The sequence below is a fragment of the Papilio machaon genome, chromosome 13 (genome assembly GCF_912999745.1).
Source record: "Papilio machaon chromosome 13, ilPapMach1.1, whole genome shotgun sequence".
NCBI classification, from domain to species: domain Eukaryota; kingdom Metazoa; phylum Arthropoda; class Insecta; order Lepidoptera; family Papilionidae; genus Papilio; species Papilio machaon.
In genome coordinates this window covers 7,342,071-7,360,188 of record NC_059998.1, presented here as the reverse complement: position 1 = coordinate 7,360,188, position 18,118 = coordinate 7,342,071, and the positions used below count along the sequence as shown (strand labels likewise).

The following is an 18,118-nucleotide window of genomic DNA, read 5'->3' as shown; positions in this document are numbered from 1 at the left end:
TTATATAACAGTTCATTATATTTACACAAAAAAGTTTCTATATAAATAATCTAATGTTCTTTTTCTAATTTTTAAGAAGAAATATATTCAGTCGTTAAAACACAAAAGTATTGAACAAATTTAAAGGAATTAATCGAATTGTACTTTAATAATAAGAGGATACACTGGATTATGTATAAAGTATTACTGTATACAAAAGATTCCTGTTTACGGTCTACCAAAGAGAAGTCATTTTGGTGAACTCAGTGGGCTGTAATGTTAAATATCCGCTGACCACTGGTTTTCTCGAAGATAACGAGGTGCAACGGCAAAATATTGCATGATTCTTTTAAAGAAATATTTTGCTTTTAATTTTCTTTAAGTAACAGATCCTATACTTATTTTATACTAAAGCAGTAACTGTGAAAATATTGTTATCTCTATTCTTAAAAAGGGATTGGTGGGGATGACAATATGTTACTACGTATTTCAGAAGTAGAAGCCCGATAAAGTATTACTGTTATTTATTACAGCTTACAGTTCTTTGATTTAAGCGTTTGATAATAGTTTTTAAGAAGAAAAAAATGCTTCCCGTATGACGTATATATTTTTGATACGTCATTGTTCATGAAATGCCTTTAGCTATACGTAAAAGTTAACTTCAAGTTCCCGAGAGAAATACTTGAAATGAGTCAACAAAGTGCCCAGAATATATTTTCTCATTTCGTATTTATTCAACAAAGATTCGAATAAATTGTTTAACATACATTTATGATAACAAAGTCAACAAAGTTTTGCCGTAGATTTCTATGTTTTGTACAATAATACATGTTTTGAATAATAGAACAAATAATAGTTTGACTTAAAGTATTGTACATTTCTACATAGTATACAATAGTGTTCACAAATCTTACAAATATTATAAATGCGAATGTTTAGATGGATGGATAGATGTTTGTTTGAAGATATCTCCACAATGGCTTAACACGATGAAATTTGGCACAGATGTAGAACATACAAAAAATACATAGACTAATTATTAAGTTTTTTTTTTTCATTCCGTGCGGATGAAGTCGCAGGTGACAGCTGGTATTGTAATATTTTTGTAATTTATAACTCTTCAATTACCCCACTAGATATATTCTGATATTAAAAACGAAAATGAAATTCATACTTTTGGCTTATTTTTTTAGTCTACATTCTTCGGCCTTTATAATCGGTGCCTAGTAGTTGTTTGAAGGCTATTGTAGTAGGTTTTGTAGCAACAACCCTTGCCAAATTTATTCATGTCACGTCGCCGCAGTAATCACTTGTGTGGCTATTCCAACCCTCAGGCGCTTTTTGTGTTTATAGACTTTTTATATTGTTACTAAAACTGGGTTTTCTATTTAAAAATTAAAAAAATAGATTTTTACTACACTTTAAAATTGTTTAATTACAATTGTAGCCTTTCGATTATTAACATTTCAATCAAATCGTTAAAAAACATTAATTATTTGGCTCGGCCTAACGGAGTTTGGAATAAAAAAACCGGTTAACTGTGAGTCGGACTCATGCACCGAGGGTTCCGTACAAACATGTATGTATAAATAAAAGTTCACCCATCAAGTAATAGTAATGGTTGATTTTCGCAATTTTTCTTTTACCTGTGCTATAAATTCCAGCTTCATACCTGCACGCGTTTTTAACAAAATGGGTCTTGGCAGACAGACATCCGGACGGACAACAAAGTGATCCTATAAGGGTTCCGTTTTTTCCTTTCATGGTACTTCTTCTTCTTGAGGTGCCTCTCCGACTAGCGAAGGTTGGCAGTCAGTTCTCCATATTTCATGGTACGGAACCCTAAAAAAGGCAATTTAAAAATGATCAAGGATTTTCCAATGTTTGTTATTTTGTGCGGAGTTTGTGCAAAGCAAATTACGTGAATCTTTTGTAAGCAGCAGAAATCACGTGGATATTTTTAACGTGATTCAAGTCAATCCAATTATCGACGATGATTGATAACAACTTTTTTCAGTAAACGAAAACTCTATCTGATTAAGCTCGTTATAAAAATGTCTTCATTATAGAGTTTTTGAATTAATTAAGTTATGTTAAAATTTTAAAGTAAAAAAAAAACTTAATAAATCGAGCTATATTTAAAAATACATTCGATACATATACGTGTATAAATTGTACAATGTTACGTTTTGAAATTTTCCTCATTTATTAAATTTAGATTTATCGGTTTTCCGTCCATTGTAATTTTAAATAGTCATCATGAAATCCATTTAAATTAAAATGTAAAGAATAATTCTATTCCCTTGATCTCTAGGACTTAGTTACGCTGTTTAATTGCTATATAATTTAGGATTAAGTCACAGTCTATGAGTCTGTTATAGCTACTTTTTTCTTATATCTTCTAGAAGACCAGCAGATTACAGTTTAAAAAAAACATGCAGAAATTTAGTAAATTAAATATTTCGAATAAAAATACAAAAATAAACAGCAACTAACAAAAAACTAAGGTCCTAGCACGAATATTCATAAGAACTTTTTCGTAACCTAATCGACATTTGTATTATAACTTGTGCACTACACCAACAGATCTCTTGTTAATTTTGCCGATGAAGTTGTACAAATATTCCTGATAGACCCTCTATTCGCTAAGACGACGATGACATGAATTAGACGTATTTTGTTTTTAATCTATATTTCTTACCAAAATTATATTTCACAAAATTAATAACATGTTCAATCTTCTGTGAAGATAATTTCTTTTCTTGCTTTCTTTATTTTGTCTGATAAATATAACTTTGATTTGGAAATGTTACAATAGAACGGTCTCTAATCGAAAACCCAACATCAATGATGACTTGAGTCTATTAGAATTCAAGGGGAAACGCTGATCGGTGTATTGTACAAACATTGAACCGGCACGTGATAAGAATATTTGCAACTTACACTAGCTTAATAATGTTGTTCAGACAAATATTTGGTACATTCAATTGGATAGTGAATACTTTTGTTGATTTCCTTCTTAGTATGAATTAAAATAAAAGCGTTGAAATTACACTCATAGTTACAAATATCTACATCTTATAACCGACACACACTCAGTATGACGCTTAGTGTAGTTTTCTCATACTATTTCTACACTTAATGACTCCCTTTTCTGAGTATAGCCTTAAAAAGTGAAGTAACATTTTTATTATTATTAAAAAATAGTACTTAATTGAAAGTCAAGTTAAGTAATGAACTAAAACTTTGACTTAGGCTAAGCAGCGAATATCAAACTTAATTTTTTTTTTTTATAAGAGAAGGGGGCAAACGAGCAGCGGGAACACCAAGGTATTCATCGACGCCCATGGACATCTGCAATGCCAGAGGAATCGCAGATGCGTTGCAGATGATTGATAAATCAAATGTCTTTGTGAACACGACTTTAAGTACAAAATACTTAAGTTGAAACATTCAACCAACTCCCAATCCGGTAATAATAATGAAGGAACAGCCCGAGCCGAGGCTCCTGAGGGAGTCCTCGAGACTAGTTACTCTTAAACGAGGTTTAGGCTAAGCGCCTTCTGCGCCCGGCCACCTCAAGCCCGGTGAAACTGTACATGCCTCCTCAAAGCAAACAGTGACTACTCAGTCACAAAAAAAAAACATTCACCTTCATGTTTCTGAGACCATAATCTCAGTATAAAATATTATCATCTCTGTCATTATCTTTGATAAAACAGAGATAACAATATGTTTCAAACGAAGGTTTTGATCTCAAAAACCCACGCTTAATAAAGTCCCACTAAACTTAAAGTCCTCGCCAGCCTATGCGAAGAATTTCAATTAAACTCAACCCTAAGACATAGAGAATCTCCATAACTAATTCAAAATTATCCTTAAGCCGGGTTAGTTAACACTATTACAGTTGTGGAGGCGATGTTCTTAGTCACCTGTGCCCACTTCAATAAAGGAAAACGGTTCGTTACTTCTGTTAGAAATGTTATAGTACTCTCCATTTCATTTGAGATGCTTTTATTATAAATCCAGTTATTATGAGAAAGACAATATTAAACTTTGGGACCAGTTATTTTACGTTTGTACACAACTTTCTAAAACAGACAAAACTTTGTAAACAACTCGGTCATTTGACGTTAAAATTTGCTAAATGCTGAAAGAAATCTACTTATTTTTACTATAGTAAATTTATTTGTTTACAATTCTTAATTACAACATTAACAGATAAAATAATGCGTTTTAAAACGTAAACAAGAAAATAAATATTTTTTAAACACTTTCGAAAAATATTTGATGATTAGTTAATAACTTCGTTTTGGTTATTACATTACATTTAACAGTATAAATACTATAGTTATTACTAATTTTAATTCAGTGTAAAAAATTATTTCTGATACTGTTCAGTATTATTGATATTAAATATGTCTTCAGAAAATCAAACGTGTCGATCAGAATTTGTAAGTGTACGAACATTTTAATTGATCTTATTCTTTTTAATATTTGAGTCGTAGTCATCTGTTTCATTATTTTTCAAAAATAGAACGAGTTTTTTTTTTACAAATGTTTCGAAAGTAACAACGAACACTATGATAATGATATGAAACAGCCTGATTTTATTTTTTAAATCACGAATTAAATGTGCAATAGTATAAAATTATAATATTTTTTTTTAGAAATAAATTGAACTTCAACACTTTTTTTCAGGTGGATCGTTGGTTAAATAAACATGAAAAATATTTTTCTTCTGCTGGATTGTATGCGCATAGAAAGCAAGAACCAATTTCGAGTTTGCTGCATCAACAATACTATGTTTCAACGCCAAGTCAAAACAGAAGTAGATCAGCTTCACCACAATCTTCTTTTAAACATAGTACAAAGAAATAGAAGATCTTCTTCTTCTGACTTCATACATGTCTTTAATATGTGCAGGCTACATCACGATGTTTTCCTTCACCGTAAGAACGTCGTATATATACATACGTGTACATATGAAAATCGATAATCACATTGATACATGAGATTCGAACCCATGAGCTGCAGAATAAAAGTCGAATGCTTAACTCCTGAGCCACTGACGTTATAATAACCTTGCTCAATATTAATTTCAAGGATAATTTAAATGTAGACAAGTTTTAAAACACTTAATGAAATTACTTCACAAATTACTTCAAAATCTTGCTTTTTAATCGACAATTTAAAGTTAATGCCAGACAATAGAGTTGAGGAAAATTATTGGTGTTAGTGTTGATTCTTAGATTCAAATAATAAAATTTATAAAAATAGTTAATTTTGTTTTATTACTTTATAGATATTTCAGATCATATTTTGAAGTAAATTAATAACAAAAATGTACTTTAATATTTATCATTAAATTACAAACCATGGATTAAATTTAAAAAAAGGAAAAAAAAAATTATCGATAGAAACACGGAAAAAAGATATCTGAATTAAAAATTTGAAACATCCTCTATTAAATTACAACAAAGCAGATTAGATCAACACCGAACATATTTCTTCATTCCATTATTTTCTCGACGGATATAATCCCATTGCACGAACTGTAGCCAACAAATCACAATAATGGAAATCACCCTGTATGCGAAAGAAAAAGATAATAAAGTATTGTAATTTATTATCTTTTTATATTTTTATATCTATCTATCATCACACTCACAAAAACTAACAAATGGTACGAGGAAAGAATGCAATTTTTTCAGTAGCACGACATTCAATAGATATTAACATAAATGGTATACTTATACGAAACAACTGTCTTCTTATATTCTATAAGTTATTTGGATATAAATAGAGATTCTACTGTGTATTTTTAGCCGACTTCAAAAAGAAGGAGGTTATCAATTCGACTGAATTTTTTTTTTTTTTTTTTATGTGTGTTACCGCGAATCTCTGCCCCTGGTGGTTCGATTTTGATAAAAAATATTTTAATCGAAAGGAAGTGCTTGCAGGTGGGTCCCATTTTTTTGTTTTTTTTTTTAAATAACTAGAAGACTAGTAGATTTTGAATAAGCTTCAAAATTTGTTGCGAAAATTAGGGACATTTTTGCTTTCAGCGCTTACGTAGGCTAAACTATAAGACCTACATCAAAATGACGTATGGCGAATTGTAGCTCTTTAAATGTGCTAAATAAAAGTCCGCGAGCATATATCTATCTTTTATAGTTTTCTCACAATAACCATTTTTTTCTTTACGAAACATTAATTATTACATAAAGTTTTTTATTCTAATACCATTACTTGAGGTTGGCCATCATCTCTGTCCTGTGCCAAGAGAAAAAGTTGTTCAAACCTGGCAATAGTACTTTACTCCTAGATGTTACTCAGCTTACTTACTTATCTTCCAACGCGTCTTCTGTACGCAATCTTGCTCAGCATTATGTTAAAGAAGCTCATATTTTTCGTGTCGCAAGATATAAAGTTTAATAGAAGAATAAGGTGGAAATTCGGTGAAGTAAAATCATTTCAGTTTTTTTATCTCATCTCATTATCAGCTCACTATACGTTCCCACCGAGCTCGGAGCCTACCCTAAGTTAGGAATGACTAGGCCATAATCAACCACGCTGGCCCAGTGCGGGTTGACTTCACACATATCATTGAATTTCTTCTTAGACATGTGCAGGTTGCATCACGATGTTTTTGTTCACCGTAAGAACATCGAATAAATGTATATATGTAAATCTAAAATCGAAAAACGCATTGGTACATGGCGGGATTCGAACCTGGGACCTGCATATTGCAGGTCAAGTCCTTAACCCCTGAGCCACCGACGCTCTTGTGTTTTTTACTAACATTAATTAATTTTTAATCTTTGTCAATGTAATCAAAAAATTAAAATCTTTTATCAACAAAATACATAAATATCCTTAAAATAAAAAAAGCAATTTATCATTAAATTAACACATGTGTTCCATATGGCACTGGTAACTTTATCAGAACATTCAAGCTATAGCTATAGAAAAGGGTGTGTGAAATATCAAACAATAAAAAAAGAATTCTTTCCACATTCATATGTTATTAATTTTTTTTACCGCAGGCGTATGCAATTTTCATAAATCATTTCTTTCCGCTGGATACTGCCAGTATCACAAGAGGGTAAAACAGTGAAACAGAGCAGTACTGATCGCAGTACTGCAATGTCTCTTCTGTCTCACTTATGCCTTCGTGTGTGAGTAGCATTATGTTTTAACACCATTGTTTGGAGGCGGGTGCGAGACGCGAGACTTTACTAGTCTTTCTCGATTATCTTTTCCCGCTTATTTTGCGGTTACATTTGCATTGTCAGTAATTTTCTCTGTACAGGATTAGGGAAAATGAAAGTAGAATTTTTTGTCGAGTAGGTTTAAAATAAATTAAGTAACCTCGATTTTACGTAGATGGCAACTTTGTATGTACAGTTAAAGAATTAAATTTGCTTCCCACAACATTAAATATCGTAATGCTATATAAACCACGGATTTACTATTAGTTAATGCTAATATAGTTTTTATAACCGTTTCATGAACCAATGTAAAAATAATCTGAGCAAAAAGGGAGAATTTATAAAATAATACATTTTTTGCCCTTTTTGTCCTAGACCAATTGTTACACAGAAATTCTTTTTATTCTAGCATATAGCTAGATAACCACGTTTTTAGCGTAGATATTGTTAAAGCTACATTAACTTCCTAATTAAACGACTAGAATTTCATCAAATTTTGATTTTAGAAAGAAAATTTTTGTTACGTCTACTTTGATAGTCTAAAACAAAATCATTACTTAGTCTAAATGTAAAATTAACTCAAGGAATCTCTATAATTTTTGTAGGTTAATTTACTTATTCTTAAAATTCACGTCGGTCTCTAATTATCCCCACATCGTGTGTTGTCAATAAAATAAACGAGTTTAACAATTCTATGCATGCTTTACTGAAATCGTCTTTGTTCCAAAACTTATTTACATATACAATAAAATACAATTGTTTGCTTTCTTGTTATTTAGAACATACATATGTATATCTATATATATAAAAGAAAGTCGTGTTAGTTACACTATTTATAACTCAAGAACGGCTGAATCGATTTGACTGAAAATTGGTGGGCAGGTAGCTTAGAACCAGGAAACGGACATAGGATAATTTTTACCCCGTTTTCTATTTTTTATTCCGCGCGGACGGAGTCACGGCTTAAAGCTAGTTTTAAATAAAACAGAAAATGTAATCTTTAGACATTCACTAATTATGTAAATTTTAATTTTCTTAGATTTTTTATCGCATTTAAAATAGTTTCAATAAATTTATATTTTAAATACATTATTTTTTTTAGATTTTATTTTGTTATTTTAATAATTTGACATTGGATTTATTATTTCTTTGTGATAAAGATGAATGAAGATAAACTTTCAACACCAGAGACTTTCGAACGACGATAAATTGATTGATTGATACTTAAAATATTAGAAGACTTTCAAAGAAATAGAAGTCACCTTGAAGTATTTTATCATTACTTTGTATTATTCAATTTTAAAAAGACGAGTCATCTTGATACTTGATACGGATTTTCTATTTTGTTTTTATTAGATTTATTCGAATAGAAATATCACAACATAAATAACTTAACATACAATACAAAATGATAATAAGTTTGCTTGAGCTAGCAACGTAATGAAGCGAAAAGAATAAAACAAAATGGCGGTAAGAAAGTATTGAAATCAAGTTTGATACTACTCGACGAATTTATTAATAACCAAATAAATAAAATAACATTGAACATAATCAGCCATTTAGTTTAATTACTTGACTTATTTAATGTACTCGCTCAGTAGCGGTGGAGGCGCCAGATTCGGATATAAAGGAGCGGTTCCCAATAAGATATCATATCTTTAGAGGATTTCCCCGACACCAAAAAAAAGAGGCGCCACAATCTCCCTCAGGGCGCCGGAAATGGTAAAACCGCCTCTGTGCTCCCTTTGCGCTGGGATGTCAAAAAGTTTTTAGAACGCTCTTCATTTGTTAATGTGTAATTTTAACTTTGCTATTTTAGGTAATTTACTTTCCTGACACAGTCATTTAATAGTCACGTAGTGTAAATTAAAGCGGAACTTAAATGTAGATTTGTCGTGCTAAATTTAAATTAAAATCGTTTCAGAAACCAAAGGTACAATCGCGGAAATTCCCGGTGTTCCACCTCTAGGGCTAGAGTCGTTTAAACATTTCGTACGCATTGAGACTACGACGCGGAAACAATAACCAATAGGGTGCAGCCTTTAACTCTAATGTTCGAACACGGTATGTGAATGGTCAGCGTTGTAATAATAGACTCAATGAAAAGATTATTTTCTTTGTTGTCGTTCGAAACGAAAGCAGCGAGCTATCTGTAAAAAGGGGGCGGAGTTTGTTACGTTGCACGGTGCAAGGCATATTTTCTGTAAGTGGAACACCGGGAATTTCCGCGACTGTACATCGAGGAATGCAATGAAAGATTGTAAGAAACTAATCAAAATTTTACTTTTACAAGTCTCTAATTATAGACTTGTTTAAATCATTAAGTTAAATAATATGATTTTCAAAATTAAATCAGAGGTGTAAATACTATTTCTTATTTCCATTGAATTCGACTATAAGAAATTCTGTAAATTCTACATAATCTTTTAGTAGTAATTGTATGAAACCTTTTTTCATATTTTATATTTCTTGCTTACTAACGAAAATGTAATATGTTACTTCTTAAAACTCTAACAAGTTCTTGGAGACGCGAAGCAATATCAACGTCACTAACATCAGAAGTAGCGCAAAAAATTTAATCTAGCGCGCTGTTGTACTACAAGCAGTTTTCAAATTACTCATAAGTCACTGAATTGGATTTAATAACTTGCTTTATTTGCTACTTGCTTGTTTAATTTATTAATAACGTTTGCATGAAATTAAATCAACGTTTATTACTAGCTGTCACCCACGACTCTGTCCGCGCGGAATAAAAAACAAACGTTATCTGTAGCCTATGTGTTCTTTCAAGATATGTTCTACATCCAAAATTACAATGAGATTTATGCAGCCGTTCTAGAGATAACTTCTAACATCCATGCATACAATTAAATATTCGCATTTATAATATTCTTACGGTGAAGGAAAACATCGTGATGCTGCACATATCTGAGATGAAATTCAATATGTGTGAACTCAACCCGCACTGTTCTATGATTGACTATGGCCTAGTCACCCCTAACTTAGGGTAGGCGGGGACGTATAGCGAGCTTATGATAATTTATAATATTATTAAGATTGCAACAAGAAAGTAAAGATTTTTTAAAGCATTACGTCATTTGATTGTGAGCTAAAGCCTAAACGTCTAAAAGAAATTCCGCCTTTTTTCTGAGGTGTCATAGAAGATATATAACTTCAAACTTTCATGGTTTTTACTAATATACTATTCGTAAGAAACGGGATTCTTACCTCACAACACCAGTCAACCCATGAACATGGCGAATGCAACTGTGCCGAAATATCGGGAGCTCAAATCCCCGTTCTTAGGAACAGTACGAACAGAACAATAGAACAGTAAAAGATGTTCGGACGACTTTATTTCTTTCATTTAATTTTTAGTAATAATTTTATTCAGACATTATTACGGGATTGGTCGCGTATATTGATAAATAAACAATTTGATACATTACTGCATTTAATTTAAGGTATTTTAACGAATCCGAATAATTTTAATTAATATACGATGTTATTTGGTCGACAAGCTCGCCGTTACGTGAAAATTATTTAATCCACTTACGTTAAATTGATACGAGGCAATTTGAATGGAATTCAAATTTCAACATTTTATATATGTCGCCGATTTACCAATAGCTTTCTTAGTTCATGTTTAATTTCTTTTTAATATCACATTTTTATACGTAAACTAAGAAATGTTTTGTTTTTACATTTTACGTTCTATTATGAGATACTAAGATATTCAGAGTATTCCTAATTTTCCTTAGAAGGGCAATGTTTTTTAGTTGCGTAGGTATGTTTGTTAGTATGTATATATATTTGTAGCCTATACCCCTTTGAGAGATTTAGATACGTAAGGTGTTATTGAATAAATCCTTTTAATGGTTATTTAAACTAACGCTGGTTTTAGTGCACTACTTTTCAAGTATACTGTATTCTGTATACTGGAGTATAATTTAGCTGAATAACGCAACATAACCGTACATGCGTGTTGTCTCTATACTTGTCAGGAATACAAGTGAGTCACATCGCTATGAAAATCTGTTTATATAAAGAAAGTCAATAAAGCAACCGTATCCATTGGTAATTCTGCACCGTAAATGAAGGACAACACTTATTTGTATTTTTTTTTTTTGTATTTATTCACCCCAATATATCCTGTATAAATAGTGTTAGATTAAAAATTAAAACAATTTATGTTCGATTTTATACTAAAGAGAACAAGGGAAATAAAGGAAAATTTGATTAATATTTTCTTGAGAACGTCGTCAACTTTAGAACGCAAAATATTTAATGTACTTGCGATGTTAATACGGCACTTTGAAATATGCTGTTAAAATTAACCTAATTTTACTCACATAGTTATTATGTGAATATAAAATATTAATTTACGCGTGATATTTAGTTTTAACGCACAAACAAACAAGTCCACATATATATTTAATACCCGCGAAAAGTCTGCGAAACATTACCTAGATGTCATGACAAAAGAAGAACATGAAGCAGAGAGTGTATTTAAATAGGACGTCTGATATACATCTATGGAAAAGAAATACATACTATGCCAACTTTCCGTAGGGAAAAGTGCAAACCTTTAATGACGAATAATAACTTAAGCATAATCTACGTTAATCTTAAGGTGAGGAATCGTCAATTTATATAAATTTCTTAATAAAATAATATACACATTCGTTACGAATATTGGATATAACCTCTCTATTTAATTTGGTCCGGGCTCGAATTTGCAGGAGCTCATCGTATGAATTATTCACAGTAGCGTCGACGCCCGGGGCCACTAAAACCGTCAATTGATCAGGAAAAAACGAAAACTCGTTTCAAATGTAGACGAACATTTTCTCGATCTGTGTGAATATTAGGTCCTTACATATGAAATTGGCGTTTTTCGTACTGGCCACTTTAATCACGAATTTCTCCTCTTTGGTAAGGAATTCCAAATTCAAATTTGTACAGCTATAGACTCATGTATTTGTGGTTCCATGACCGTCATTCATTTGTTTTTTTTCTTCTGTTTTTTTCTGTTTGCGTCACTCATTTTACAAAATGGAAAACTTAAAATATCGCATTATTTACGAGTACGAGTTCCGCCGTGGCACTAGTGCTGCGGAAACGACTCGAAGGGTGAATGATGTGTATGGCGGTCGTGTTGCAAAAGAAAACACAGTTCGTTTTTGGTTCCAACGTTTTCGTTCTGGAAATTTCAATCTGCAGAACAAGCCCCGTGGACGGCCTGAGACTCAAGTTCATAATGAAGAGTTGAAGGCTATTGTGGAAGCGGATCCATCGCAAACCACGTCCGAGTTAGCTGCAGGCTGCGATGTTAGTGATAAAACTGTTTTAATTCACTTGAAGCAAATTGGGAAGATTAAAAAGCTTGAAAGGTGGATACCTCACGAATTGACTGAAGCAAACCGGCAAACGCGCGTTGACTGTTGCGTTACATTACTAAACCGGCACAATAATGAAGGTATTTTAAACCGAATCATTACCTGTGATGAAAAATGGGTTCTTTACGATAATCGGAAGCGCTCAGCGCAATGGTTGGATCCTGGCCAGCCAGCCAAATCCTGCCCCAAGCGAAAATTAACCCCAAAAAAGTTACTTGTAAGCGTTTGGTGGACTAGTGCCGGTATTGTTCATTACAGTTTTCTCAAATCTGGCCAGACTATTACGGCTGATGTCTATTGTCAGCAATTGCAAACCATGATGGCAAAGCTAGCGGCTAAACAACCTAGGCTGGTCAATCGCTCCACGCCACTGCTGCTTCACGACAACGCTAGACCACACACTGCGCAACAGACGGCTACTAAATTAGAAGAGCTTCAATTGGAAAGTCTAAGACATCCTCCGTACTCCCCGGACCTTGCTCCAACAGATTACCATTTTTTTCGAAATTTGGATAACTTCTTGCAAGGGAAAAAATTCAACTCCGATGGGGCAGTCCAAATCGCCTTCAAAGATTTTATTGATTCCCGTCCGACTGGTTTTTTTTAGTAAAGGGATCAATGAACTACCTATGAGATGGCAAAAGTGCATAGAAAATAGTGGTTCATACTTTGATTAATTAAATATATTATATTAAAAAATATTCGACTTTTTGCTCCTCCCATACAAAACGCCAATTTCATATGTAAGGACCTATTATTTTGGATGTTCTGTGTTAACGATAGATGTGTAAGAATGTTGGAACAGTTATAATACTAGCCAGAATTCGTTATCGTGAGACAGAGATATTGCTAATCTAATGAGCGCCATCTATCGACTACATCACTATTTTAAATCTGTAAGTACTGTCGAGTTTGTTCAATGTAAAATTATGTTTTTAAAATATTATGTAAGAAGTATCTTTACAGTTTACGTGCAAAATACATAGGTACTATTAAAGTAAATTGTAATAATTTTGTGTTTTCAAATCCTCCCACGCTTCCCTAAATGTAAGTACAAATCTTTCCTTAATTAAAATTCTAAGCACGTTACGATAACATCCAATATTATCGTTTCAAAGTAAAGTCACCAACAATATCCTGGTGTTAAAACCAAAAGGACTAACATTGTTTTAAATTAAAATAAAGTTTTTTTGCTATAAAATAAATATTTATTTTTTTAGATGTGGCACAAGATACATTAAACTACAATATGCAAGATGCATACAATAATTTAACAATGATACTTTTTCGTGCACGAAGAATTTTCAGATGTTACAAAGTTTGTAAACTCCATAATATTCAAAACGTTGGAGTGCTAAGAGCTCTATATGAACGCGACATGTGTAAATTATTGCCGGTGAAAATTTTACCTTTATTTCGTTCAACAAAACAAATTCTTAGGGAAAATTATGAATTGTGAATTAATTTCATATTTGGGTTTAAAGTGCTACACAGTTGTTAGATATATTTCTGGCCAAAATAATGTCCTTTAAAAAAACAGTGGTAGACGCCAGCAAGAACAACATCCGTTGCACTAACTGGCCGGCTCGCCCGCTGAAATACCACGACCGCACAGAAGACAGGCGTGAAGTGGAAGTAATTCCGTGTTTCGTCTGATGAGAATGGTGCCGGAGGCCTAATTTTAGTCCTCTTTCCCTTCCCACCCTTTTCTGATAAGGAAAGGATGGGTAGGGATGTAGATACATAGCTTAAATATTCTCTTTTTGTGCGTCTCCTCCTTCGTCAATTGGGGGTAGGCAACGCAAAGAAGGAAGTCTTACTTTTCGGCTTACTCAAATAATCACCGGGCACGGCTGCTTCGGTGATTATCTGTATAGAATCGGACGGGAGGTATCGGACAGCTGCTTCCACTGTGATGGGAGTGCCGATACGGCTTCTCACACCCTGGCGGTATGTCCGGCATGGCAACCCGAGCGACTTACTCTGGTCCAACATATTGGGTCGGATCTATCTTTGCCAGCCGTCGTATCGGCGATGCTAAGCGGAACCTCAGCTTGGAGGGCAGTAGCCTCCTTTTGTGAAGCTGTTATGGTTAAAAAGGAGGCTGCTGAGCGAGATAGGGAGCGCGCGATTAACGCTCGGAGAGGTCGGCGGCGAGGCACCAGAACCTCGACATGAACGACCTTGACTAGGTGCTGAACAGTCGTCATTGTGGTTGCAAACTAAAATGGGTTACGGGTTGCAGGGTTAGGGTGGGGACCCTGAACACTATTAACGCAGCCATGAGAAGGACCATAAAGGTAGCGAAAATTCGCGCGAATTTGTAAGGAGTTGGGCTAGTCGTGTAGCAAAGCGAGGAGGGGCTGCGGTTGCGTTCCGTATGGAGATCCCGTGTCCCCCCGCTATCGCTGTTGGCGGCCACCGTGGGGTTTTAGTCGGTGCAGACCCGACATAACTTGTCTGTTTTCCCCAGGCAGATAAGTATGCGTTAGGCATTTCCCCACGAAAAAAAAAAAAAAAAAAAAAAAAAAAAAAAAAAAAAAAGGCAACGCATCTGCAATTACGAATGTCTATGGACAGCGTTCGCTTCGCCATTTCGGCGAATTCATGTGGACGCTTGCTCGTTTGCCACCTTGTGATATAAAAAAAACTATGACGGGGCAATGATATTCTACTGGATTTAGTCACCAGCCTCGCCACTGAGGTGGTGAAATAAAACAACAACAACCTAACACTGGCCCGTAGCCCGAGAGGTAGACAAAATTAAAAACACTTTTATCACATGTAAAAATTAAAATATTGTATTTAAGATTATAGTAACGGAAAATTTAAATTTCCCACTTCATTAATATTCATGAAATTTTTATTTGAGATACGATCTACGCGATATTATATATAACAAGTTGTCTAATTTCCGCTTAGAAATCTGATTTAAGTTATTCAAATATTTTGAAAGTATTTTTTGTTACGGTAAGTATTGAAAGTATTGTGTTGTGATTTTTTCGACTTGAAAATTTATGACTAAGTGAAATCAAACCGAGATAAAAAAAACTCTCTGATATAAACGTAATTAACATTTATAAAACTAGATGGCGCTGAAAGAGTTTTAGAATGTACTATAGAGAATGGTCATTAGTTTTTCTAAGCTACTTTTAGCCTTATGATTTTAGAAGCAGTAAAAATCACTACAGAGTAAAACTAATAAAAAATCAGTTTGGCGCACTGGTGTTGTTATTTCATACAACAACCTCTTGGCGGATCTCCAAGCAACACGGATTGTGAAAACAGGTCTAGGGGACGAAAAACTAACGTTCCTGGTTTATTACCAGCCTGTTATCTGTCGTATTTCCTTGCACTAAAATATAGCGGGCACAATCTTAATATACAAGCTGTGAGGCATTATACATTCATAGTTAGTGCTTGTAACAGGGCCGGCGTTAGAGTAGGGCGCTGTTGGGCCACCGCCCAGGACGCTGGACGGAGAGGGGGCCACAGGTCTGCGAATTACACAGACAAGACCTGCAACCCTGTTAACCCTCCCTCAGCCAGGGTACAAAAGAGTGTCGTGAATATATCGTCCTCGGATTTAGTTCAGTTAAAACTGTTACTGGCTAAACTATACATTCTCGAAATCTCACTAAATCCTCAAAGTGAGTGGTATTCGATTTAGTTTTATTGTTCAAACCGTACTAAATTACGCTCGTAAAAGTTTATAGTAAGCACAAAGGGGTATTAAACCTAAAACGTTCTCATTTTAACAATCATCTCTTTACACTGCCTTTTTATCTTTATAAAAAGGCTAATTGGACTGTTTTATTTCCATGCTTAACACGTTCAAGTGTTAACACAACCCAGAAGTGAACGTTGCTACAACGCAGTGTTTGGTTGCTTTATCATTGCGCGCCCTCAGTGATGACTCCAAGGACTTTTATTGTAACACCACATGAATGTCACTAATTGTAAAAGAAAGATAAAAAAAATATGTGAGTCGTCATGGGACGCCTGGCAAATGTGAAACATCGTGTGTGTACAAGTAATATGCATAACAGTTCTGTTTACAAGTGAGCCTATAGATATTTCACATCAATTTGATTTAAGTTCTAAAACACGATATTGAAGTTTTTCTAGTAGCTTAATATGTATGCAAAGCAACGATTTAAAAGGTTCGAGGTTCCGATCAGAACAATTATCGGGATCACATGCTGAACCTTTAAGGTTCCTTCATCCTGTGGAAAGTCCCCGGCGTCAGGGCGGAAAGCGTCGTATTGTGGTGGATTCAGGCCGGGTTCGGTGCCATATAGGGAGGGAATTTACGACCCGTTTGGCTATCGACCCGTAGCGTTGCTCAGAGCAAAGATAATGTTGTTAGAGATTTAAATACCTCAGTATAGCTTGGCGACCCGTCGCCACGGTAAGCGTCGCCACGCCAACAATTCGGTTTACAAGTGATCCTAAAGATGTTTCACATCAAAAATTTCACACTTATTACTTACTTATTATATATTATATACAGATACAAAAAGCGATAGATTGCATATATCCATTTATTAGAATAAGAAAACAAACATCAAGATTATGTGCTAAGAGAAAACACCATTTTGATTACTATCTTAATTGTAAAAGAAAATTGTACAACTGCCTATCGGCTTTCATGTAAATTAAAGGACAGTTTTGTCCGGTCCTGATTCCCTGAAGTGCTTTAAAAAGGTTTGTACACACTGGATCCACGTGATATCTTATAATAATTTAAAAGAAGTTATGCAACGACGAACTTAATACAATCTTTTCCAACACATAAACACTGTTTAAAATTAACAAACCGTTCTATAACGCAGTATTTTAATTTAAATAAATCATACAAAAATTTAGGAAGAACAGTAGAAATTGTCCTAACAAACATATTCCTTCTGTAAAAATTTATCCATAGGTTAACAATTATTGGAGTATTATGTTTTTTTTAAACCCAAGCATCAACATCTACAAGCAGTTTTAATTCAAATGCCTATATGAAAGCGACCTTAGAACTGAGAGTATAGGAATCGGAGTATTTTCAATCTGTATTTATTAACTACAAGGGACGCATCTCTAGCTGACTGAGAGCGTAACGAACTGAGATAGAAGTGATCTCATTTAAAGCATCTGCTTGACGGGCTTTTGTTTTCAAATAATGTGTTTGTATTTCGACTTGTACTGCTCTCGAATTTATTGTTCCTTCGAGATACTACGAGCATAACTATTTAACCCTAACCTATATGACCTAAAAAAAAGATTATTTGTTAAATTTTTAATTGACAAAAATGGTAGCTCTTGGAGCCTGTGTGATTTTTTTTTACAAAAAATTAAATTGTAATACAACAACTGTATATGTTGCGACGATGGAAAATATTTGTAAAGGTAGTGTTAAGTTCATGGTGAACCAGCCCTTTGCGCTCATTGGCTGTAATTTATTGTGAGCTTCTTTTCGTAGTCGTTTACATGTAATATGCCCGATATCTGTAAACAAACATCAGTAAAAAAAAATTAAGT

At 33.7% G+C, this 18,118-nt stretch overlaps 1 protein-coding gene across 1 annotated transcript in view; it reads right to left on the bottom strand.

Annotated features, from left to right (window-relative positions):
- Window positions 1-14,802, bottom strand: part of LOC123721595 — a 31,993-nt gene extending 17,191 nt beyond the window's left edge. Inside the window, exon 1 of the mRNA XM_045680722.1 lies at window positions 14,575-14,802. Within this exon, the coding sequence (XP_045536678.1) occupies window positions 14,575-14,802 (228 nt within the window). The remainder of the gene's footprint in view (window positions 1-14,574) is intronic.
- Between the last annotated feature and the right edge of the window lie 3,316 nt (window positions 14,803-18,118).